Source organism: Meleagris gallopavo, chromosome 1 (genome assembly GCF_905368555.1).
Source record: "Meleagris gallopavo chromosome 1, MGAL_WU_HG_1.1, whole genome shotgun sequence".
Lineage (NCBI taxonomy): Eukaryota > Metazoa > Chordata > Aves > Galliformes > Phasianidae > Meleagris > Meleagris gallopavo.
The window spans coordinates 109542081-109567891 of NC_139404.1; the positions used below are offsets into that span (position 1 = coordinate 109542081).

At 42.8% G+C, this 25811-nt stretch overlaps 2 protein-coding genes across 2 annotated transcripts in view; both read right to left on the reverse strand.

Annotated features, from left to right (window-relative positions):
* LOC100540365 (amine oxidase [flavin-containing] A-like) overlaps nucleotides 1-1406 on the reverse strand; it is a 45542-nt gene extending 44136 nt beyond the window's left edge. The window contains exon 1 of the mRNA XM_010724032.3: nucleotides 1247-1406. Coding sequence (XP_010722334.1) covers nucleotides 1247-1292 — 46 coding nt within the window. The 5' untranslated portion in view covers nucleotides 1293-1406. The remainder of the gene's footprint in view (nucleotides 1-1246) is intronic.
* A 4670-nt stretch (nucleotides 1407-6076) lies between these two features.
* LOC146545561 (uncharacterized) lies at nucleotides 6077-25157 on the reverse strand. The gene is made up of 4 exons (XM_085223062.1): nucleotides 25040-25157; nucleotides 14082-14208; nucleotides 6745-6981; nucleotides 6077-6209 (listed from the first exon to the last, which is right to left on the reverse strand). The coding sequence occupies exons 1-4, from the start codon at nucleotides 25155-25157 to the stop codon at nucleotides 6077-6079; spliced, it is 615 nt and encodes a 204-aa protein (XP_085079188.1).
* Between the last annotated feature and the right edge of the window lie 654 nt (nucleotides 25158-25811).

Consider the following 25811-nt stretch of genomic DNA (forward strand, 5'->3'; position numbering starts at 1 on the left):
AGGAAAATGTTCCTGTACCTCAAGAGGGTTGTGATGTTTACTTGTCCTCCCAATTCCTCTGACAAATTTTCATGGATTGCAACACCTTGAAATTTCCGGTTTGGCTCCATTGACAGTAGGCTTTAATCCATGAACTGTTCTGAAATAACCTACTGATGCTCACACTATGAGTCAAGATGTGAAACATGCCCAGAAATGCCCAGTGTAATTTCTAAAACACTACTGTAGATCGGAAAGCCAGAGGAGCAAAGTGCCCTCCAGGGATGAAAAGCTTCACAGAGTCCTAGAAACCATATTCAGGTCACACATTATGGGGTAATTCCCTAAGTGGACTGTGTGCCTTACAGGAACCTTAAAGATGAAGAGCAAATGACCTGTGCTACCGGGAAAATATCCAGGCACCTGGTAAAACAAAAAAAGCCATGCTGCTTTGTGTATAAATTCATTGGAGTTTAATCATGGAATCACAGAATGGTTTGGGTTGGAAGGGAGCTCAGAGTCCACTCAGCCCCAACCCCTGCCGTGGGCAGAGCTGCCCCCCACCAGCTCAGGCTGCCCAGGGCCCTATCCAACCTGGCCTTGAGTGCCTCCAGGGATGGGGCACCACAGCTTCTCTGGAAAGTGGATCTGAGCCGCATTTTGGGATGCATTTTTGTCCTGGTAAGGAGCGAAGCACCCATCGCTGTGGGGAACTCAGCCGTCTGCAGGGCGCATCTCTCAGCAACACCACCTGTAGCGACCGATCTGTCAGTGCGGGTATTCCCAGCCGCCTTTCCGCGGCATTTAGCAAAAGAGCACCAACACCCGCACTGCACGAGCTACCCAAAGAAGCACCGATGAAAAACACCATCGTTCTCGAGATGTAAACCCTCCAGCATATATCCCTGCACAGTTCCACACCTGTAGACGTTAGAAAGTCACTTTTTCTTACAGATTTCCCTTTGACGAGCAAAATGTGCAAACCAACACGGGAAGCGGACACATCTTAAGACGCCAACACGGAATTTTTTTCCTTCCCCCCCTCCTCCTGTTTTCCCATCCAAGTGGACCCGGAGTCACCGCAGACCCGACCTCGCATGAACGACCGCCCAATCCCCCGAGGTGCTCCCATGGACGGGGAGATCCCGGACATTCAGGCGGGGGCTCCGCAGCCCCAGGCACCGTCCACCGGCGCTGGACGAGCTCCGGGACCGCTCCCAGCGGGGATGTCCCGCTAGAGACCGACGCCGCGCCCTCTCGAACCCACCTGAGATACCGCCCCCGACCACCACCACGTCGTACGGCTCGGTCATACTGCTGCCGCTCGCCCCGCTTGTTGCCTTCAACCCGCCCTTCCGCGGCGGCGGCTCGGGACCAGCTCCCGGCGGACGGACAGAGCCGCGCCGTCCCGCCCGCCCCGGCCGCCAATGGGAGCCGCCAGGGGGCGGGGCTTCGATAAGCCACGCCCCTCCCGCTGTTCGCCACGCGCCCGGCCCGACGAGGCGGTCGGGTCCCGGTTTGGGCGCGGTGTGAGGGGGTCGAGGGTGACGCAGTGTCTGCTCTGTTGTCGCCTTGCTGATCAGAGCTGACAGTGAGCATAGGATAACTGGAGATGCGTGGAACCGAGGTTGCAGGAGGCAGTAGCAAAGCCGTAGCATTTGTTAGAATTAAACAGTTGTGAGCCAGCGAATGAAGTGTTAACCTTCACGTATTCCCCACGATGATGCCCGCAGTAAAAGCTGGTTGGCAAAATACCGGTTCTGTTTGTACTTGTACTACTATGCTCTGGTGGTGGGGTCATGGTGCGTTCTGCAGCTCACCCACTTTTATTGCTGAAGTGTAAATGTCATCTCTGGGCAGCTAAGTAGAAAAAATAGGCAGACTGCCTGTGTATGGCCTTCCAGGTAAGCACAGAAGACCTTTAAAATTCACATAATTATAGGAAATTCTAATGCCACTTCGTGATAAATATTGATATAAGTTCCAAGAGATGTCAGATTCCACAGTCACCTCCATGCCTGTGCAGGACCAAAGGAATGAATGGGAGTTTGATGCTACGCAGACGGTTCCCACAGAAATGCTTTGACTTTCCCACAGCTGAGACAATTAGGGCTTCTGATTTGTTCTAATTATGTCAAAGCAAGACAGCAGTGACCAGAGGCAAGAATACATATGAAACCAGTAATCTTCTTGAGGATCGAGAGTAGGAGACATAGAATAATAGTTTTTCTTTCAAAGTAAAAATAGGTACTGGGAAAGTATCTGCTATCTAAAAGTATCCAGTATCTAAAGGGGGATATAAGAAAGAAGGAGACAGACTCTTCAGCAGTGTCTGCTATGATAGGACAAGAGGAGATGGTTTCAAACTAAAATACAGGAGATTTAGACCAGACACAAGGAAGAAGTTTTTTTTACAATACAGATGGTGAGGCACTGGCACAGGTTGCCCAGAGAGGCAGTGGGTGCTCTGTTCCTGGAGACACTCAAGGTCAGGCTGGACTGGGCTCTGAGCAACCTGATGTAGTTGTAGGTGTCCCTGTTTGTTGCAGGGGAATTGGACCAGATGACCCTTAAGAGTCTTTTCCAACTTAAACAATTCTGTGATTCTCTTCTATAAAAAGTAGGGTGTGCAGAGCTAGTTCAGTGAGGTGAAGGCACACAAGTGCCAGATATTAATGCAAAACTGACAGACAGCTCTCAAGGAGACCACTGGCCGATACAACAGCTCATTGTCACTGAGACTGCTGCTGCTTCATGCCAGAGTAAAGTGAGCTCAAGGGGACAGCACAGGATGGTGAGTGATAGGTATTTTGGAGCAGAACATGCAACACACCAACAGTTGTTTGTGCTTACTGGGGGAAAACAACTCTACTTCTGGAGAGTGGTACGGAGAACCATTCTCATAGCTATGCTGGCCCTGCTGAATGGGTCACCAGGAGTTGAACAAATGAAATGGTGTCACCAAGTGTCACTTCCTTCAATATCCAGAAGCCAAGTTTGGTGAAGAGCAACAAAAACATCCTCTTCACTAATGAGGAAACTTGTGTGCATCTAGATAACTGGATGATAGATGAGGTTGCCAAAAAAATCTCTGCTGCTGAATGCAGCTGCAGCTGGCTTGTTAAAGAGCAGTAGAGATACACATGGCTTTACCTAGCGCAGCTCTAATGATGAGAAATGACATCAAAGTACAAAATACACACATTCTGTTAGCCAAGCAGGTAAAATTTGATTTGGAAAGAAGTTAATTGTTGCTTAGAACAGAGAGATTAATAATAAAGAAATGCTCACCAATGGCCCCCATTCCTTATGTACTACCAAAAAAACCCAAACAAACCAGCAAGCAACTCTGAAGAGTGAGTGTAGGAAACTACTGTAGCTGAAATCACACCTAGCAAAATATCCTGTCTGCTTCAGTGAATGAGTTGCAGTAATAATTTACTGAGCCTGGGGAACATGTGTAATTGGCAATATGAAGGTATATAGTATCACAAGACTGACATAGATTTTCATATTTACCAGGAAAAAAAAAAAAAAAACAAATAAAATAAACAACCCACACATAAAGGTGTTGAGTAGTACAGTGGAACATCCAGAGCAAGACTTTCACTTGACATCACGGCTATGTCTGCAGTGAAAAAATAGTCATGTAAGAATGAGCCAAAATGCACCAATTTCTTGGTCAAACAACAGGAGGAAAATTATTCAAAAATAAATGCTGTCACTAAGTTCTTTGTTGTACTAAGTGTGTTTTGCCTATCAGTTATTAATAGTTACTGAGCAAGTCAAATGTCTCAGGTTACGTTATCAGTAGCCATGGTCACGTGTTATTTTTCTATCTGATTATTACCTCAAATGATGAGTAAAATCAGCCATAATCATTTGGGAAGGCACAGATATTTTGTACTTCTTCCTGTTGTCACTGTTACAATATTTTGCCAATGCATTTGAGTATTGGAGCAGAGACTTTGGCAAAAAATGCTGGCATTAAACCTTTTTTTTTGTAAAAAAAAAAAAAGTTCTCTGTTGTAGATTCACATTTATAACTTATTAATTCTTTATTTTGAAGAGTGTCTTTCAACAGATAAATACAAAGAAACTTAGTGCTGTAGGGCAAAAATACATTATGCCTAGAAGACTGATTGTCATTAAGATCAGAATTGCTGCCACTTAGCTACCTCTAAAGCCAAGTATTTCCTGTATCTTAACAATATCAACAGAGACAGCTGAAATATCCTAGAACTTGCCATCTTCAGTGTTACCAGCAACTTAAATGTTTACCATTAGTTAATGATCTGTATTGATTAACAGTCTACTTAGCAGGCACAAAGATGAGCTCTCAAGAGAATATCTGAGCATTTTGCAAAGCTTGATTCTACATCTACATGCCAACATCTACTCATTCTGGCAATGACACAGATAATACTCTTCTTTACATCAAGTTGGAACACAAAAAACTGCAAAAAATAACCCAAGCTCTTCCAGACATCAGACTTCATAGTTCTGATATGAGCACATAAGTTGGGCAACAGTGTGCACGATACGTGGCAACTTCAAGCCTCAACTGTAGGTGATACAGTATGTTTTACGGACAGTTTTCCTTTCTGGAACAGTATCTTAGACAATATTACAGTAGATTTTAGATCTTCAGTTAGTTTACAATACTTAGGATGTTTACAGAGTCCTCTGTAATTTTTTTTCCCCATAGATTTTATCACCGATAAAAATGTTAAATGGTAAAATAGCACATGTAAATACACTGTTGTATACTATGGGTAGAAAAGAAAAGGAAAAGCTGTTATATAAAATCCAATACATAATATCCAAACAAACAACCTCTAATCAAAGTCCCTCCAAGGGATTTATGAGAGTGGAAATAGGGAAAACGTGTTCCCAAGTAGAAAGGAAGAGGTAGTCCTGCCTCCTCCTCAAAGCTGATCCCACTGGAGCAGGTGTCCCAGGGCTTGACCAGCTTAGTTTTGAATGCATTTAAGAATGGAGACTCCAGAACCCCTCTGGGCACCTGCTCCAAGGTTGGACCACCCCCACAGTGGAGCTGTTTCTCCTCATTTTGAGTTGGAATTAACTTCTCACATTTTCAAGGAATGTTAGCTACACCTGTACCATCACAGTGCACCCTGGGTGTTTTGTGCATCTTCCAGCTTGGCTGTTTTGGATGTCACTTGCACTCCTCTGTTGGAGGTACTTTGGGAACTAGTAAAAACATTACACTAGATAGTGGATTTTGAACTTACACCTTCATATTCCGGTGTCCTCTTTGAGTATCCTGGGGGATGTTTGTCATCTCTTTGGCTCTCTCTGGTTCTTTGGATACAGAAGTATTTCAGTCAATTGGAATGGTCTTAAGAGAGGAATGATAAAGAGATTATGCAAGAGTTTGGTAAAAACTGGGAAGAATCAAGATGTGAACAGTATTGTAGAGCATTAATACACAGTTATTGACTGAGTTGTATATTCCTAGCTTTTCTTACTTAGGCATGTATTCAAAACGATCAGGAAATAATCACCATTCCCATGTGGTAAAATAGTCTTAACTGCTATGAAAAAGGCTTTTGCACACAGAACATGGCTGGGACATGTTTATTCATCATTATTCATCTTTATTGGCATGTTTTCAACAATTATAGGGGCTTGAAGCTTCCTGGATATCTCTATTTCAAGCCCTGCGCTGAGCTTTAATCAATGAATAAGCATCTTGAAGCAATTTATCATCACTCATGGTTATTAACATTTGATTAGATTTTTTTTTTTATCTTATCACCATAGCCTTCTGAAGAATAACCCAGGCAATTATTGCAGGCAGTAAAAATTTATTACTTAACCCTCTCCTTGATGTGTATTTCTTACCCTTTCTGTTCCCAGGTGCTGCCTATCCCAAGTGCGAGGCAGTGGCAGTGGGACGCAGCACAGTGGGATGGCAGTGGGACTGTGGGAAGAGAGGGGCTTCAAGACAGTACCCACCATTGGCAGAGTTCTTGCTCTTCAGGGATGGATCTGTACTCAAATCATCTGCTTTCCATCTTCTGCTCTGCTCCAGAGTCACTGGCCCCATCTACTGTGCTGGATGCAGAATGAATCACTCATGTGGCTGTGCTGTGTTTGTGAAGCTGGAAAATTTGGGTAGGGATGGGGAGAACAGGTGATTGGATGTCAGGAATTTTCTTAAAGCCATGATCAAAAGGTCAGCTTGAATGTCCACAAGGAAACCTACTCAAATATATTTAAAGCATTTATCCAAATTTAGAAGTCCAGCTCTGTGACAGAGAGGATAGAATAACAATGCTGGCTGAGGCTTATGCCCTAAGGGAAAAGTCATCAGACACACACAGTGAAGTTCACTTTTGCCCAAATAAACTCTTACATACTGACTGGATAAAGTCTTCACCAAAAGATATTTTGCCTCGAAACTGTGGACTAGAATTAGAGATTTTAGGTAGTTCTAACCACCAAAGAGCTACATGTATGTGTTCTTTTAGTGATAGTATATTATCAATAATTTCATTCTGAAAAATATTTCCAACACCATATTTCAGTTTATCATACAACATACCTAGACACATGGGGAACCAGCATTCATAAGATAATCTGGACAGGAAGCTGAATTACTTTATCAAAACAGTTAAAAGTGGCCTTCCTGAGTGGTTGTCCAATCTAATTAAGGTTGTTATTGATTTTTAACAGCACCAAATTCTTCTCTTTGTGTGAGTTTTAAAACTGTCAAATATTGTTAACTGATACAGATTTTGAAAATTCAAGCAACATGTTATTAGCACTGGATAGGCTGCATCATTGGGTGAAACATAGCCAAAATCTACATATACCAGAAGAACTCCAATATTCCCAGGCAGCTGTCTCATAAAGAAGTGATTCTTCCACATGGCTGTAAGTAGAGTGAAGATACTGTACTTGGAAAGAAGGATATGAAGTGCAATAAGCTCATTTTTCATTCCCAGGACTGAATCTTCTCCTATTACAGCTTCTCTGAAAGAAAACAACTATTTTTTTTTTCAGGTATCTTTAGAATTTAATAACTAGTTACATTCCATTACACTGGCACATACAGATTTCAGAAAACCTCTTGATAAGTGTCTTGCGGGGGCTGTACAACCAGATCACCAAGCATTATTGATGCCTCTAAAAATTTGCAAATCCCACACAAACTTTATTTTTAACCCAAGGCAGGAGAGAAATATAGTTTCAGAGAGCTGACTCATGCTAACAATAAGCATGGAAGCAATTCAAGTTAAAGCTAGTAGGTGTGATTCAAAAAATAATGCTGGTAACTCCTTTTTAATCTGTTTAACTCACTAGTTTTTGTCTTTAATTATCTATCTTAGTTTTGTCAGACATGAAGTCTTTCCCCTTCTCTCCAATTTATTTTTATAACTCATTTGTCTATAAAGAGATTTAATAACTCTGAGACAAAATGCATTTGTTGACTGTAATTATAAGAATTTCATGTATATATGTGTGTGTGTCTTTGCTTTCAAACAAAAGAAGCTCTCTGAAATGATTTCAACAAGCTGAAGTTCAGTAAGTCCTCTATGATACTTAGTGTTACTTTTGGGGTCCAGGCACTGCTCAGACTGCTGAATTGCCTAGATTTGCTTTTCAGATACCACATGCATGCTTTCTGACCTTTGGAGGGGAGAGTGCTGGCATTACCCAATGCATGCACTAGCTAGCAGATATGGCTGTGTCTGAAGAGCTGAACTTTGCTCATGTTCGTTAGGGCATGTGAAGCAGACTTACACTCTGCAGAGTCACAGCTGGTATCAAATTTTTTGTGTGCCCTTCACCACCAACACACTATCAGATTGTTCTTATACATCAGTTTTACAATGCACTTTTGCTGATACTAAGAAAATGTTCCTCCAATTACCAGCGCCATAGAAAAGTGGCTTGTATACAGCTCATAAATTGCTGGTATAATTCAAGATAAGATCAAAGGTTGCATAAGATGTAACATCAATCTGTGACAGTCCATTTGAAGCAGAATTGGTTAGAGATCACAAAGTCTGGTTGCAGTTTGAACTGGATATTAGAAGCAGAACAGCCATTACAGGGATATAGGGAGATCAGTAGAGATCATTAGTGGAGACAGTTAAAAAGGAGAGAAGTACAATAAAATCTGATCTGAGAGTAAGGAAAAGCCTGGTGGAAGTACCAGACAGAATAATGAGTCCAGTTAAGCCACTGAACTCTAGCCTTTGAGACAACAACAAAATGCATCAAAAACTTCTGCTAAAGTAGGTCAGAGAAGTTGGTCATGTCCTCACACTCCCTAGCAGATAAAATGGAAGTGGAAACATATGGAAGGCATCCAAAAAGAAATAAAGACTGTTCTCTGCAAATCCTGTATAGGAACTAGTCAGCTGAAGCCATGTGGACATGGCTAACCCTAACCCTTTGTGTCCCTTCTAGATTAGTGAGTGATTCACTAAACACATAAACTCCCAGTACCTCTCACAAGAAACAAACTCATTGCAGGGATTTGGGGGGTCGTATCCCTTTCTCCTGGGCCTGTAAATCGATCTCAGGCATGGTTTAGCTGGACTCATCCCTAAGCACTGACAAGTAGAAATCCAACACACTGACATGTTTCCCCATATCTCAGTTCAGGCAGCTGAACTGAGATGGACAAAAGGGCTCATTTCAGCTTTCTCAACAAGTTTTTGACTGGAGGCTATCCTGTAGATCCATCACTCTTTCTAGTGTGATCTGAGGAATCACATTTTTTTTAATTGAATAAATAATGTCTGTTTTCGTGCTTGCAAACCAAAATAGAGAATCCCAGACCCTAAAACAGCATTATCCCTCCAAACAGTAATTTGGGGTATTAAAATAGACACTGGGAATAACATCATACCCCTTTGTAAGGCTGACTTAGAAAAAAGCACATACTTTGTGTCTGGCGAAATTTCTCTGTCTTGGTTTTGGCTGGGATAGAGTTAACTTTCTTCCTAGAAATTTAGATAATAAATTATTAGACCAAAGCATAAAATTAGCAGATTTTGTAACTGACGGTTGTGAAAAAAAGGGTTGAATTCCTAAAAATGTCTAGTAATTGTTATTGCCCTCTGGTGTAAATATTTGACCTTAGCAGTACTTATGATGGTCATTATCATTTATCTGGTGATATCAAAACGTGCTCTAGAATATTATCAATTACTTTGCACTATGCCAGTTAGTAAACAATTAATCCTATTGACTGCTTCAGAGAAAAGGTGTCTCAGATAAGGCTGCAGATTGGAGGGGAAATAAAGGTAGAAAAAAATAACCTGAAATGAATCTCTGATCAAGGTAATCCTGGCAACATGCTTCCAGTCTAAGAACAAAAACCTAAAAAACGTGGGTGTATCCTATGCTGATACCCACTGACACCATGACTTTATCTTCTCAGAGTAGTAGCCTCTGCCAGCTTCAAAAAAGATCATCCCAGAAGGTGAATGGAAGTGGCTGGCTGCATAAACCTTCGTGATTAATAAACAGGTATGCAGCCGTGCTGATGCCCTGCAGCATTCAATTATACAGAGGAAGCAGCATGAGTCTTCAGGGCCTCAGAGGGCTGCATAGGATACAGGCAGCAGAGCAATCAAAGTTCAATTTGTAGCATTGAGGTGACAGGGAGGACAAGAGAACTGCTCTCAAATAGGAGCTGCTTGCCTCTAGGATGTTGATTTACTTAGGGCCAAATGCCATGTGAAATGTATGTACAGCAGTAGCAGGAGGCAGCTTTATCTATGTGTTGCTGCTATCCTTAGCACAGGCGTGCAGCACAGTGTGTGTGTATTAGGGCATCTGGTCTGGGCAGCGAAGACTTTGCTGTCATCAAATCATAAAATCAGAGAATAGTTTAGTGTGAAAGAGGCCTCAAAGCCCACCGACCCCACCCCCTATCGTGGGAGTTCTGCCTCCCACCAGCTCAGGCTGCCCAGGGTCCCATTCAACCTGGCCTTGAGTGCCTCCAAGGGATGGGGCACCACAGCTTCTCTGGGCAGCTATGCCAGCACCTCACCACCCTCTCAATGAAGAATTTTTTCTTAGCATCTAACCTAAATCTCCCCTCTTTTAGTTTAAAGCTATTCCCCTTGTCCTGTCACTATCAGACCATGTAAAAAAGTCAGTCTCCCTGCTGCTTTTATAAGCTCCTCTTGAGGACAGGAAAGTCACAGTGAGTCTACCCAGATCCTTCCATTCTCCAGGCTGAACAAGCCCACTTCATTCAAGCTGTCTTCATAGGAAAGGTACTCAGGCATTTAATCATCTTCATGGCCTTCCTCTTGATCCATTCCAACAGCAGCATGTCTTTCTTGTGCTAGGGCTCCTATTCCTAGACACAGTACTCCAGATGGGGCCTCAAAGGGAAGAGCAGAGGGGGACAGTCACTTTCCCACTTTATTGCATAGCGCTGGACAACATATATAGCAAAAAACCTCACTCAACACTGCACATAATCTACATGTTTTAGTCCATAGATACCACAGGTTATAACAGATGAAAGGCTATTCTTCTGGGGAAAACAGCATAGAAAGTCTAGCACAATCCTGATAGAAAAATATGAATAAATGGGATTATTTCCAATCTGATTAGTCACTAAGAGATCTAACTGTGATCAGCACACCTTAGACAAAGAGCCTGAGGAGATCCAGGTGTGAACTAGAAAAGAGTTCCTAGTACGATGCAAACAAGCCCAGGTCTTTCATGGAGTTGTGGTTCAAACAGGCACAGAAAAAAAGCAGCAGAATCTTCTGGGAGTGGCTCACACTAATGCCAGTATTCTAGCCCATAAACACGCAGGAGTTTCACAACCCAAGATTTATTGTAGTTTTGCTTGTTCTGTGTCTTTACTGAATGAATCTCCTGTTAACAGCTGTTACACCATTACATGAATATTTTCTCAGGAAAAGGTTTGTAACTGAGTGTCAGCTCCTTATAAATATGTTTGAAAGCCAGACTAATTGCAGAGGAGGTAAAATTCGCCTTTCAAGAGACTCTGATTTACTGCTATGTAACTTGCAGTGCCTGCAGATAAAATGTTCCGCAGGTCAAAAGTTCAGGCAGATATAAAAGTTCACATATGTGATGATCCTGCAGTTCAAAAAGTGCATTTTCACACTGAGAGGAAACATGCCAAGCTGTTTATTGCTGTAGGATCATTTTAATCTCTCTATTGTGTTCAAGATAGAAAAATTGAAAAGGGTCAGAAGGCAAAATCCAGAGGGTACTACATAAGATATATGCTTACTAAAGCATTGAGGAAATGATACGCAAAAGTAGTCTTCACACCAAAGTGTTGTATTACATGAGACAAGCAGCCCCAAGGTGGGCACCCCAGGTTACTGCACGCTGGCAAGGCTGCAGGAAGTGTTCAGAGGGCCCCGGGCCTCTCCTCTGCTGAGATGTACTTTTCCGGTGGCCCAAGAGCACCAAGGTGCCTGTGAGACTACACTGTGATGCCCCCGTATTGCCAGCCCTGTGGAGGGACGCACAGGGCATCTGCAGCCTGGTTGTACAGGGTGGACATTGGTAGGGGCCCCAAGCACAAGTAGGATATTTTGGAGCAGGTCCTGAGGAAGGTCATGAAGATACTCAGAGGGCTGGAACACCTCTCCTATGAAGACAGGCTGAGGGATTGGGCTTCTTCAGCCTGGAGAAGAGAGTTCTCCTCAGAGCCCTCATTGCAACTGTCCAATATTTAAAGGGAGATAATTTACAGGAGGGAATTCAACTCTTTACATGGATAGATAGTGATAGGATGAGGGGGAATGGCTTTAAACTAAAAGAGGGGAGATTTGGGCTAGATGTTGGGGAAATTCTTTCCCTAGGGGGCACAGCTGCCCAGAGAAGCTGTGGTGCCTCATCCCTTCGAGGCGCTCAAGGCCAGGTTGGATGGGGCCCTGGGCAGCCTGAGCTGATGGAGGGCAGCCCTGCATATGGCAGGGGTTGGGGTGGGTGGGCTTTGAGGTCCTTTCCAACCTAAACCATTCTGTGGTTCTGTGATTCTAGTATATGATTCTATGAAAATTTTCTAGATACTAAAGATTTGATTATCCTGCTGGTCAGTAGCCAGCAGTCAGTACAAATATAGAGCTGACATTAAGATTGACTGAAAAGTAATGGCTGCCTAGGCAGAGCAGCCCCAACTTGATATTTTGGGAACTTGCAGTGGCCAAGCACCAGAGAGCAGCTATGGATTTGTGGTTTCTCTGTCATTCTTGGCTGGCTGCAGAAGGACAAGCAACACCAAACAGCTTGAGTCCAGGAGCCACTCCCACGTGTAAGGACAAGTGTGATTTCCTCCTCCGAGCCATACAACCTCCCTACCTCCCCCATCGCACAGGGGCTGAGCTACTGGCTTTCAGGAAAACCTCTACAGACTTGGATCCATTCAGCCATCAGGCTGGTGTGGGGATTGTCATTCAGCTGACTGCTTCTCTGTCACTTTGCAATGGCCTTGCCTCACATCTCCAGCTGGCATGGCTTTCTTTTCTAAAGTGCCTGAATGGACTAAAGAGTTTCAACAACTCATTTGTGAAAAGGCATTACTGCTTAATTTCTAGGCCAACCATAAACAAGAGCCTCCTTTATTGTCTGGTCAAATAAGAGAGAGTGACTGCATAAAACCCATCTCACCCAACTTCACCTGTGTACCAAGAAGGCATGCTGTCTGTCTACATTTCACAGAGAGATGGGTATATTTTTGTATATTGTGTTTTCCTGCTTATTATTATTTTCCTTCCTGCTATTGTCCCCAACAAAGATTGGCTGCCTTTATTGTTCTTCCTCTCGACAATTTTTCATTGATGTTTGTCTAAATAAATCAGGTAGGACTGGTTTTTAGTTTGAAATATGTGGATGGCTCAGGTAGCTCTCCAACTTCCATGCTTCTAGTTTTACCTGAGTTTTGATAGTTGCCAGCTGTCAGACTGTCAAACTGTGAGACAAGATTATATCTAGTAAACACTTGACAGTGATGACTGAAGCCAAAATCTCATTCTCATTTCTGGATTCCTGTAGCAGAGAGACTGCATGTGCATTAAAAAAAAAAATTATTCACATATGCCTTTGTGCACACAAAGCCTCTGGGTTCAAAGGCACATTAAAAGGAATATAGAATATACAATGCTCATGTACTTGTAGGAGTTCCACTATCCGTTACACCCAAAACTGACAAAGCCAAATGAAAATGTTGATTCAGAAAAGGAAAAGACTATAATAAATAAACCAATGCATTAACAAACAGAATTTTAGATAGTTAATGTTATTTTTTCTTGCTATCTAGCAGAAATCTATTCAGGCAGATATTTTTAAACACCTACTAAAAAAAAGGTAAGGGAGAGGAAATTAGCAAAGATGCTTTTCTTTTGTCTAGTCTTGAAGCTGTCATAGCATGAAGGTAGAAAACGTCAAAATCCTGGTGTACCTGTTAAATTCTGGATTAAATGATAATTTCATTTTTTAAAAGTTATTATTTCTGAATTTTTGCTTGAAGCTGTGAACCCTTTCTTAGAGCAATTAATGCAGCATTTAGTTGAAACTTTCTCTCATTTTCATAAATATGTTCCCACAATACATACTATTGTAAAAGTAGGCAAGCAAGAAAAATGTATTTTTCCTTACCGTTCCTGTTTTCAGTAGCAAACACAATATCTTAGGTATTGCACAGGCAGGACTAATGTCTAATAATCAAACTGATGATTTGAAGCTGTGATTTAAATATACACTGCCATAAGTTGGCACTTTTCCTTTTATAATTCAGCATGCACAACTTATGGCATGGGCTTTTATTTACTGTCAGAAAAACAATCCCAATTTGGAAGTAACCAATGGCTTTCCACAAAACCAGACATCGTGGTAATGTCAGCCATTGAGGTTTATAAACACAATAGTTCTCCCCAGTTATTTTTCCATTTTCATGCATCTTTGGACATTTCCTTAAATTGGGATATAAAATGCTGAGATATTAAACAAAGATGGCTCATTTCACAGGCATCTGCAGCCATGTTTACTTCCAGAGGCTTAGCATCACCAAGCAATGAGTTTGGTCTGCATGCTGGGGAGGAGAACAGAGAACTCACCTTTCATGGAGAGTCTGCATTAACTCATACCTCTTCTCCGCTGGTGCTCTGGAAGGATTGTTGGGAGCATTTGTGAAGCCCAGCAACCTGTGAATGTGATGTTCTCCTTGCCTCAGTGCTCCAGACCCTATGACAATTTGTTAGCTGAGAGGAAGGACCTCTTTGTGGCTTTGCAGTCATTGTCCAGCTACCCTTGAAGGTGAAGCTCAGGACAAGGAAAGGTTTTTGCTGTGGAGGGATCTCTGTTGTGCCCAGCACAAAAGCTATTGATGAGTGAAGCCTGATGACCAGAGATGTGGGCAGGTGGCAGAATGGATCTACATGGGCATCAGGTGCTCCCGGATATTTGGGTACATGAAGCTTCTTTCCCACAGTTTCCAGGAGTGTAGACTGCATCTGTTCAAACACCATTGGACAGGTCATGGAATGGACAGGTCATGGAATGGTCTTAAAATTTTTAGCAGTTAGAAAAAGAAAAAAGGAAAAAAAAACTGAAAAGAAATAGTAGGGAAAGGGGAGGAGAGGAGAAGGGAAAAGGGAGAAGGGAGAAGGGGGAAAGGGGGAAAGGAGAAAGGGGAGTGGAGAAGAGGGGAGGGGAAAGGAGGGGAGTGGAGAAGAGGGGAGGGTAGAGAGAAGAGAAGAGAAGAGAAGAGAAGAGAAGAGAAGAGAGAGAGAAGAGAAGAGAAGAGAAGAGAAGAGAAGAGAAGAGAAGAGAAGAGAAGAGAAGAGAAGAGAAGAGAAGAGAAGAGAAGAGAAGAGAAGAGAAGAGAGAAGAGAAGAGAAGAGAAGAGAAGAGAAGAGAAGAGAAGAAAGAGAAGAGAAGAGAAGGGAAGGGAAGGGAAGGGAAGGGAAGGGAAGGGAAGGGAAGGGAAGGGAAGGGAAGGGAAGGAGGAAGGGAAGGGAAGGGAAGGGAAGGGAAGGGAAGGGAAGGGAAGGGAAGGGAAGGAAAGGGAAGGGAAGGGAAGGGAAGGGAAGGGAAGGAAGGGAAGGGAAGGGAAGGGAAGGGAAGGGAAGGGAAGGGAAGGGAAGGGAAGGGAAGGGAAGGGAAGGAAGGGAAGGGAAGGGAAGGGAAGGGAAGGGAAGGGAAGGAAGGGAAGGGAAGGGAAGGGAACAATAGCAATTCCATTGTTTCTTCTGCATTACTGGTTTTAAATATTTAATTACAAAATCTAGAAACCACAGAAAATTTGGTGGAGTCACAAGAATTGGCAGTACTTGCTCTGCCTCTCAGACATATGCCCCTCTGGATAATCGAGCAGTTGTAGTAACTTTGAGAAAATACCCCAGATTTCTGGCATGCCTCTTAGAAGAGAAATCCTGAGCTTTCATGGGTTGCTTTCTTTATTCTTGTTTCTCTACAGTCAAGCCTGAGGCAGCTGGTACAAAAATACAGCATTTCCAGTAATGCAATTATGATTTCTGCCCAAGCATAATCATTTATACAAAAATGTATGACACCCTCAGGAGCAAGCTTCTGGAAACAAGATGTTTCATGACAATTAAAAATACAGATCTCCTTTCACATTAATCTGCAGCAGTTATACTCAAGTGTAATAAATGCTTTCCTTCTTTCTTTCCAAACCATGTCATAGTTTGAATGACATATAAAATATTTATACAATATTTGCAAATACATTATTCAAGATCCATTTACTGTTTTATGTTGGCATTATAAGACAGGTAGTATAAAACAGGTGTTGCTTTCCAGACAGGGACAGACACAGCTGGGAAAGCAAACAGCAAGTTATCTCCCAGGGATAGCAGCAAGAACAGGCCCCCAGGCCAACTGGACACTGACTACAGCACTGTTTTCATTTACCTCCTCGTCCCTTATCTGCCCCTTGCATAGCCTGGATGGGCAGATCCTGCCAGAGCCTCTCTTGTCAAGTCCCATGCTTCTTCCCACCACTGCTATGGTGGTGGAAGCCAAGATGGGATGTGGTCCTGTGGGAATAGAAAGACATGGGGGTGGGGTAGAGGGTAATGCTGGCCTTCCATACCCACGGAAGGGCTGTTGCAGTGGGTTGGATCCTATGATGCCAAGGAGATCCTGTCCTAAAGCCTCAAGAGCCCTGAGAAGGAAGCCACTACAGCCTCTTGGCTCCCTACCTCAGAGTGCTCCAGTGCTTAGGGTTTGGGCTGTGACACAGACCTAGGAGAACTTCTGCTTGGAAAAGTGAGCAAGAGATGGAACTACATCTTCGTTTCTATTTAAATTCAACCTATGCTAAGATTTACACAAGTGGAACAAGTTTTCTGAAGTTTCAGATCTCACCAGCAGCAGAGCATGTTGCTGATCTTCCACAGAAGTTATTAATTCAAATAATGATGTTCATCTCCTTGGCTTAAGTGGCATGCAACTAAGACATTTTAAAAATATGGGAATGAGCAGGTATGTGACAGACTACTAGTGTAAAACATACAAGAAAGAGGTTGTCTCTATAAAGATTTAGCCAGCATTACAGTCTTTCCTGGGGGAAATTACAATTTCAGATATATCTGGAAAGAGAAATAAAAGAGTATGTGCTTGTATGACAGCCACTATCTCAAACGAGGCACTGGTGACTTATATGTAGACATTCAAAAATAAAACTATAAGCTGGTTCAGCTTAACCTACAGAATTAATATCAGGGGCTATAGATACTCCCTATAACAAATTTTGAATAGTGGATGATAAATACCTCACAAGCTAAGAAAAATAACATTCCTGTTCCCAGAACATGAATAAAAATTGTAGTGGTAGACCCTAGTTACTAATTAACAGCCAGGAAGCTATCTAAGCCAAACCAGTGATAATAGTTATCCAGGATCATGGGCTGTCACTCTCCACTTCTTTTGCTCCATGTCCTGGTCCTTGACCTATTAGTCGCCATTCTGTTGCTTGCATTTTTTGGTGATCAGCCATGCCCCATCTTGATGGTCTCTTCCAACCCAAGCCATTTGATGATTCAGTGATTCGATGATTCCATGACTTCTCTGATATGGAAAGGCTGAAAGAGCTGAAACTGCTCAGCCTGGAGAAGCTGAAGGAATCTTGTCAGTTAGTACAATTATCTGAAATAATGATGTTGAAAAGGTGGAATCAGTAGTGTCCACTGCTATGACAAGAGGCAGTGGGCACAAACTGAAACACAGGAGGCTTCACGGGAAAATAGGGAAACACTTTTTTGTGTGAGTGACTAACCAATGAAATAGATTGTGGTGTTTCCCTCCTTGAAGTTCTTCAAAAGTCAGCTGGCCGTGTTCCTAGACCACTTGCTCCAGGTATCCTTGCTTGAGCAGAGGTGAGATCGGATGGTCTCCAGAGGTCCCTTCCAGCCTCAAACACTTTGTGATTCTGTGGGAGAATTCTGTCTGAGAAACAAAATTGAAAAACAACATGCTAAACCATTTTCTCAGTCTTGGTGCTTCTCTGATCCTATCTTTCTGCTGCATTGGAGATTCCTTCTAGTTTATGTTGCCTGTCTGTCACGTGTAATGGTCTTCAACAGGGAAAAGGGGTTGTTGTTCCACCTCAGCAACCTTTCCTTCCATCCTGGACACTTGATCTTCTCAGAGACCACGTGCAACACACTTACCGTGACAAATGTAGAGCTGACATTAAGATTGTCTGAAAAGCAATGGCTGCCTAGGCAGAACAGCCCCAGTTTGATATTTCGGGAGCTTGCAGTGGTCAAGCACCAGAGAGCAGCTATGGATTTGTGGTCTTTATGCTGGCACCAGTGCTTTTGGCCTTCTCTCTCTCTTTTTTCTTACCCTCACTTTTTGTCAGACTGACTTCAGGTGCTTTGCTTGGTTGATGCTTTTTATCAGTGTGTGTTCACAAACTGGAACAGGGACAGATTATGCTGTTCCTGCTTCTGCTGAGGAGACTCCTTAAAGTGACCTTACGGATGAATTATTAAACACAGGACAAGGAGGGCTCTGACCCATATGGAAGGGCAGACAGTGAGATGCTCTGCATACTCTGCCTCTGTCCCATGAAGGGAAGCAGACAAGTTGGGTTTTGGGGAACTACATCCTACAGTATCCAGCTGCTGAGTGGACTGCTGTTGGGTCCCATGCCACACCTCATCAGCTGGATAGAAAAGTTAAGGCATTTGCTTTCCCAATGGGTCACTTCTCAGCTGTGAAAGACATGCTCCAGTGTAGGAGCGTATGGTCCCTTGGCTGATGGATAAAGAACTGTACAGTGAGGCCTTGAAAAATTCTACCGCTCTCTGCTGCTGGAATACACTACTACCTGGCATTTTTTAAGTGTTCAGGAGACAAAGTGTAATTCTCTGAAAGCTTCAGAAATCATTCTGTAAAGGTGACAGCATCTTCCTTCACAGTTGGCTGCCTGCCTGAAAAGCAAAACTCCAGAGTTGTACCAGATCTTTAACAACACTGATGATCTTTAAACTCAAATTAAGATTTCAGACATTAAATGGACAAACGGGCTTGTGGGTGGTTTTTTTTTTTTTTTTTTTTATAATGTGTACTGTTACATACTCAAACTCCTTTCCCAAGTGAGCTCCTGCACAGAATAAGAATTGAACAAACTATAATGAAAGACAAAATGCCATCACCTCTTTCAAAAGATATGACAATTTCTGATACTACAAAGACTATGCAAGTTTTTATAAGTTTTTATAAAAATTCAGTTATTTTTTTTTTTCTCTTCAACAATCTCTGTAAACTTGTGATTCTGAGGAACCTCCTGGAAAGCCTCCTTAGAGATGGCAAAAGCATCACAGAAGGTATTCTTTGTCCAGCATCCCGACTAAAGTTTGGCCAGCAGTGCCCTGAATCTGAACATTCTCTCAAGTACTGGGCCTGAACAACCTCCAGTATCACTGACTCAGCTCCAGTCAATCTTAATTGAATATTTAATTCCCAGATATATATATATATACATTTTTTTTTAAACAGCTTCTTCGGCATTGGATATTATTTTACCACTTTAGAATGCTCTGAGAAGAACACTGTGAAGCATGTTTAAAACCAATAGAGAATGTCTGGGGATACTTCAGATTCTGTATCCTCCTACTGATACTCCAGTAGTATGTATGATGCCATTAACCGTGCTAATCTTGGGCAGAGGTGCTCATCAAGGGCCATGTATGGATTCAGGCATGCAGGGGAACAGGCATGGTCAAGCTCCAGCTGCTGCAGAGCTGAGTAGCCCAGGGCACAATGTGAGAATTGAGCAGAGGGAAGCAATGGGATGCAGAGGGGTCTGAAGAAAGGATTGCAGTCAGGCAATGGGAGTTGGTCGGTCACTTCTGCTTGTTTAGCTTTCAGGGCTTCCAGAGGTTAGTGACTCCCTTGGGGAGGGAACAGAGAAATTTTCCCCACAGATTTCTGTATTCAGTGTGTGCTATTATCTTATGTGGTCTAACATCATGTTTTAAGGTTTTTGGTAATGTTTGTTTTGTGTGAAGAGTCCTATTCGGGGTTATAAGGTATAAGAATTAAAAGTGGGCATTTTTCTAATATATACTTCAAAATTACTTCATTGCACAGTGGCCAGGTAGCTATACTAGGCTATACTAAGTCAAGGTACTGTTGACTGAAAAAATGCTAAGTCCTGTGATATTCTTAACTTCAGTATTGGGGCATGAAAACTGTACTGTGCTGTCCTGTGAGCTTGGGGAGATGCATCTGCTGAAGGTCAAGGTGCAACCAGGTGTCTGCATTGAGTCCCCACACTTTTAATCTTCAGGATGTCTTTGAGGTTACTTAATGGCTTGTGAGAGCCAAACATGAAGAAAAGGACAGGGAGGGACATGACTAGGATGACCTGGATTAGAAATAAGGTAATGGCCTTAAGCTGCACCAGGGGAGGTTCAGATTGGATGTTAGGAACAATTTCTCCTCAGAAAGAGCAGTGAGGCAGTGGCACAGGCTGCCCAGGGAGGTGGTGGAGTCACCGTTCCTGGAGGTGTTCAAGAACCGTGTGGATGTGGCACTGAGGGACATGGGCAGTGGGCATGGTGTGATGGACTGATGGCTGGATCTGATAGTTTTAGAGGTCTTCTCCAATCTTAATGATTCTAGGAGACTGTGATTCTAAGTTGTTCTCATCAGCGAGTAAGTGACAGCTGTGTAGCAGTGCTCTGATTAATGCAGGTTCTTATGTACGCTCTCTCCTCCTCAGCTCTTCTGTTCTGTGCCTACACTTGGATGTCCATGCTGTCAGAACTACACTCAGAGATGACTTGCTTGGTAGGCTATACAGAAAGTTAACTGATCGCTTTAATGAAGAATGCCTGAAGTCTCACATGCTTTGTGCTAACTGTTGCTAATGAATTGCTGAACTAAAAATGTTTGAATTCCATGAATTGGATCAATGTCCACTAGTAATACTTCAGTGGATATCACCAATATTTTCAAGCTTAATTAGGCATGAAATTACATTCCTAACTCTTATTTCACATGCATTACTTGGATCACTTAAAAAAAAGGGAGTAAAGGTAAAAACAAACAAACAACAACAAAAAAACCCACCAAAACACCAAAAGACAACAACAACAACAAAAAATACCAAAACAAACAAACAAACAAACAAAAAAAAACAACCTAAATGTCTGACTGCCTTTGTTCAAAGCCCAAATGTCTATGTTATAGCTGAATGCAGTGATCAATAAAATATTCTGCTTCTGATAATAATTTTCTCTTTGGTATATCTTACCTAAATCTTCCTGACAGGATGGTCTGGAAGGAGGAGCCAATGTATGCTGTAAAAAAGTACCTGACTTCCTTCCACCAACAGCAGACTGCATCTGGTGGGTATGTGGTTGGAAACAGGAAAAATAAACCAAGTCAAGGGAAAACAGAATCTGACAGAATTGGTAATTGAGTCAGTTTCTTTGCTAAAATAAGAAGGAACAAGGAGAGACGTTTTATCTGTGTTAGGAGACCTGCTTGGCTTTTAAAAAATCAGCTAGTGTCTATCCAGAGCTACACAGCATGCTGGCAAAGAGGCACGAAGTAGTCTGTAAATCAAATGGCTGGTACTGGAGGGGTTCATCAGGAAGATGGGATGTGATAAAGTTGAGAATTTGATGCCTTCATTTGTTTTTTGTTGATGGCTGGACATTGAATGCTCTGTTGGCATAAGATGATGAAGAGCTGTAGGCAGAAAGTGTTGGCTATGTCCTGGACTGAGGTAGATATGAGGCAGCAGGGGCAAAATATTCAGATTGAGAGTGTATGATGTGCAACCAAGCCCTGTCTTCTTGAGAATTTATGATTGACTACAACCTGTGTTGGTGTGCTTTGCAGGGAGTTTGGGGGGAGGTGGGGAGGGTTGAAAAGAAAATATCTTACATCAGGACATTAGAAAACTTGCAGGTGATTGCACTAAAGTGGAACTGAAATATTTGTATGTGGGCCTGCAGCTCCAGCACAGAAAGTATCTATGAACTGGACCCAGATCTGCCATCTTTCATTTGTTTGCTATAATATCTTTCTCTTAGTGATCTCTCAAGCCTCCATTTCTCTCCTGCTGTTTTTCGTTTCCACTTAAAGTACAGGTCATAGCACTTTCATATGCTGAGTTTGAAAGCAGGTAGGAAAAACGGATAGATGCTTCACTCTGTAGGTATAAATTGTGGCAAAGGGCCATTTCCAAGGCAAGGAGATGGTTACAGGCCTACATTAAATAAACTCCTGAGTACTCAGAGCAAAACTTGAAGGAACCAGTTGCTAGTGCAAATGCCAAATGCCTTTAACTTGGCTTTTCCTCCTTGAAATGAAGAGAGGCATGCCTGACCCAAGGTGCACTGAGCCTATAAAAGGAGTTACAAAGTGTCAGAGTCGACATTGTCCATTGCATCAAGCAACAGCAGAAAGGGAAATCAGTCAAAACCAGCACGGAGATAGAGCAAACAAAATGTAAAGGTTCATATAACAATAACTAGTAACCTACTGTTCCCTTCGTTCATCCAGAAAATATGAAATCTATGTATAATCATCATAGTCTGTGTGCATTTACTATCTTTTGTTCCCCAAAGACACCAAAGAGTGCTGCAAATGAGAATATATAGCAGTAATTACTTCCACAGTGGGCTGAAAAGCAGGAGCTTTTTAACTACACATTACAGTAAAGCTGGGGGGAGGGAGGGGGGTTCATTTTGCAGGGCAGTACTGGGCAGCACCCAGAACACAGTAATGAGTCTTCCTGTCTTTGTAAAGGAGGATATTCAGTTATTTTACGATCACCAGTATCCAAGCCATCCCTTCTATATGTCATCAAAAATCTTTCCCCATATGTGTAGTTAGGATCCAATTAAGTGCCCAAATGCACACATATTTTCTCTGGACTCAGCAAAACAAAATGTTAGTGCTTTTTAACTTGTTGAAAAACTGGCAGTCCTGATGTAGTTGAAGATTTGGGAGCTAAAGAAGCTATAGTCAGAAGCCCCAAAAAGCATCTCAGGGAAATCATGTATAGCAATGGAAAAGCTGAATGCATAAGGCTGCCTGTTTATTTATTTATGCAAATATATAATTTATAGCCACACTGGTGATTTCTTGTTTAGCCACAACTTGTTATACAATGCTTAGGTAGAGCAATAGATTTCAGCCAGAGTGTCAGCTTGGGTCGTTCATATCTCTATTTGGCTATTATATCTATCAGTGAAGACACTGGAATAAATCCTTATTGCCTGTGCTAAGCAATAAACTCTCTGAGGAGAGTCTCCACACTTGTAGAGCTTTTTCAGCACTGGCAATTGAGAGTTTGTTTACACTGGAGTTATTTCTGTGCTGCCTTCCTACCCTTCCTACATTACATTTGGGCTAAATTTATTCCAGGGGAAAAATAATACAGTGTAAAATGTTCAAAATTCCTTTTAATGCCATGACTTTATCCTCTAGACCTTTCATACTAAGACACATTTTTTACTGTCATCCTGCCATGTTGTACTGTTCAAGTCCAGCAACATACTGGGAGCTTGTGCTGGAAAGCTGAGTTCCATTGCTCTTAAGATTTGCTCTTAAGATGAAGACTCAGAAGCTGCAGCATTAGATTTCCAGGGAAAGTTTGATTGAATCGTCAGTGGCCAGTGAGAGCACATTGGGGTCAAACCCAAGCAGGGCACAGAAGGATCCATTTTGAGAAGCCCTAGAGAATGCCTTCTGTGAAGGGCACTGCAAATTCTCTTAATGCAGCCCTAGCAGGCGGTCACCCAAACTGAGGTGTGACTGATGTGCAGGAGATGTCCTCAAAGGCTCATTTAACCAGACATGTGCCTCTACTGACTTTCGTTGCCATGAACATTTGGCAGCAGAGTGAGTAAAGACCATGTTGTTTCTATTCACAGGCTTCAATAGCAAAGGAGAGTGTGTGCAGGAGCACTAGAGAAATTTCTGCTATAAACTGCTGGTTTCAGAATCACTGGTTCAGGCTAGGTACTGTGCACAATAACTGACCACTGGAAAAGATAGGGAAAAAGTTATGGATTGTAGCATCATCACTGGAGGCATTTCATAGTACTTGTCCTTCTACTGCACAGTCTTTGCTTTGCTGTTACCCTGACAGACAGATGAAAGAGAGAGGAACCAGCTGAGAAAGGGGATTAATCAGATATCTGCACAGAAATGGGCAGCTCTGCCAGCTGTTGGAATGTGCCCATCCAACTTGTAGATAAGTAATAACTGAGTAAAGTTTTTGTTTAATCTAGATTCCAAGACAGTGGGAATGGATTATCTTTGCCTAGGTCACTGTAAAATGTTCCATTCCTTGGACGTGCCCAAGGCCAGGTTGGATGGGGCCCTGGGCAGCCTGATCTGGTGAGGGGCAGGCAGTCCTGCTCACAGCTGGAGGTTGAGGCTGGATGGGCTTTGAGATCCCTTCCAACCTAAACCTTTCTGTGACTCTATGATAACCCCATCTGTTCTTCAGGTGAGAGCCTGAAGCCCCAGCTCAGCATCTCAGAGATGTCTGGGATTCCAGGTAAAGCCAGAGCAACATGGACATTGCGTAAGGCAACACAAAAATATCTTTGTCATGGTCACGATCTTCCTTGTTCCTTTGACAAAATATCCAGAGTTTGAAATCTCAGCCCCAGACTGCTTCCCTTCTTACAGCCTTACTACCAAAAGGACAATTTGTTTATTGTAAAATTGCTCCAGAAGGTGCAGGGTCTACAGGGCCATTTAGAGGCTTAAACCAGTGACAATCTGGTGTCATAGGAAAGCTCTTACACATGGGTGAGAGCAAGCTAGCTAGGACAGTGAATGCCTGGTATTAGAATGAAGGGATAAAGTGACTGTTTAGGCGGACGTCTAATTAAACACTGCAGCTGATCTGCAATAGATCTCCTGCACTGGTTGCCTCTGACAAGAGCTCTCTGTTTGTGCTGGCAGTTGTTATGACACCGGCGGATCCCAGTGGTGGGAGGTGCATACACTTAAGCCTGTAAATACAGACACGAATACATCAAAGAACAGAAAAGCAAAACGCTGCTTCTGCTAATTCTGCATGCATAAGCCTGTGGATATCTGGATATCTCAACATATCTGAATATCAGGGCTAGCCGGGATTAAAAAATAAACAAACAAACAAACAATTATTATTTTAAATTTATTTATTTATTTATTTATTTATATATTTATCTATCTATCTATTTATTTATTTATTTATTATTTTTAATTCCGCCGCCCAGGGAAGAACGACCCGCTGGCCCCACGGCGGCGGAGCCCGCGAGGGGGCGGCATTGGCTCAGGAAAGTCGCTCCGCTCCTCTGCCCCGCACCATCCTGCGCTGTCCCGCACCGCATCGCACCGCGCAATGCTCTGGACAGCGGTGACGGTGTGAGTCTGTGTGCATCCCGACTTGCACTGAGCAGGGATGTTTACAAAGCCGTTTGGGCGTAAACTCAAATGCTGAGCCATTTTTTACTGCCTTAGCAAAGGACACTGAAACCCTCCCCCGGATAAATAAATAGATAGACAGACAGATAGATACATCCGTGCAGGAAATAATTTCGGTCCTCCTTTCGAACAAACATGGGGAATTCCTTAAAGTCAGTCAAGTCATCCGCATTGGCAGAGAAAAGATCCAACCGGCTGCAAGGGCAGAGCATCGTTCGTACTCGGATTGCGTTGGAAGCACCCGAGCTCCCATGGCAACCTCGTCTCCTGCTGGAGGGCTTTATTCCATCCGCCGCCGTGGAGAGCCCCGTGGCATCCTCTGCTTTGCGCAGCCCTACCCGTCAGCGTGCGGCGGGGTTTGCCTGCAGCTGCCCGCCACCAGCAGGAGAAGCGCGTTATCTCCATCCAGCTGCACCGTGAGCTAATTGCAAATGCAAACATGCAGAATTTGCCATAAAATGTAAGGAAGCCAAATGATGTTTTCTCTGTATCGCTTTCACTTAGAAAACTTTAGTGATATTGTTGTTGTTTTGTTGTTGTTTTCTTTATTGTGTTTTGTTTGTATTATTATTTTTTTCTTTCACTTGTAAGGAAATTGGAAAGGAACTATTCCTATTTCGTTGTTCCTTCAAGAAATATAGAATAATAGAATCATTAAGGCTGGAAGGACCCTGTAGTCCAAGCACCAGCCCATTCCCACCATGCCCACTGCCCACACGGCTCTTGAACACCTCCAGGGACGGTGTGACTCCACCACCTCCCTGGGCAGCTTGTGCCACAGCCTCACTGCTCTTTCCAAGAGAAGTGGTTCCTAACATCACAATTTGAGGCCATCTCCTCTCATCTTATCACTGTTATGTGAGAGA

Coding starts and splice junctions, on each gene's coding strand:
- LOC146545561 (XM_085223062.1), bottom strand. CDS start 25,157: ATGCTCTGCCCTTGCAGCCGGTTGGATCTTTTCTCTGCCAATGCGGAT. Junction 6,982..14,081: donor ATGCAGACTCTCCATGAAAG/GTGAGTTCTCTG, acceptor GTTTTCTTTCAG/AGAAGCTGTAATAGGAGAAG. Junction 6,210..6,744: donor ACATGTTGCTTGAATTTTCA/AAATCTGTATCA, acceptor ATATATTTGAGT/AGGTTTCCTTGTGGACATTC.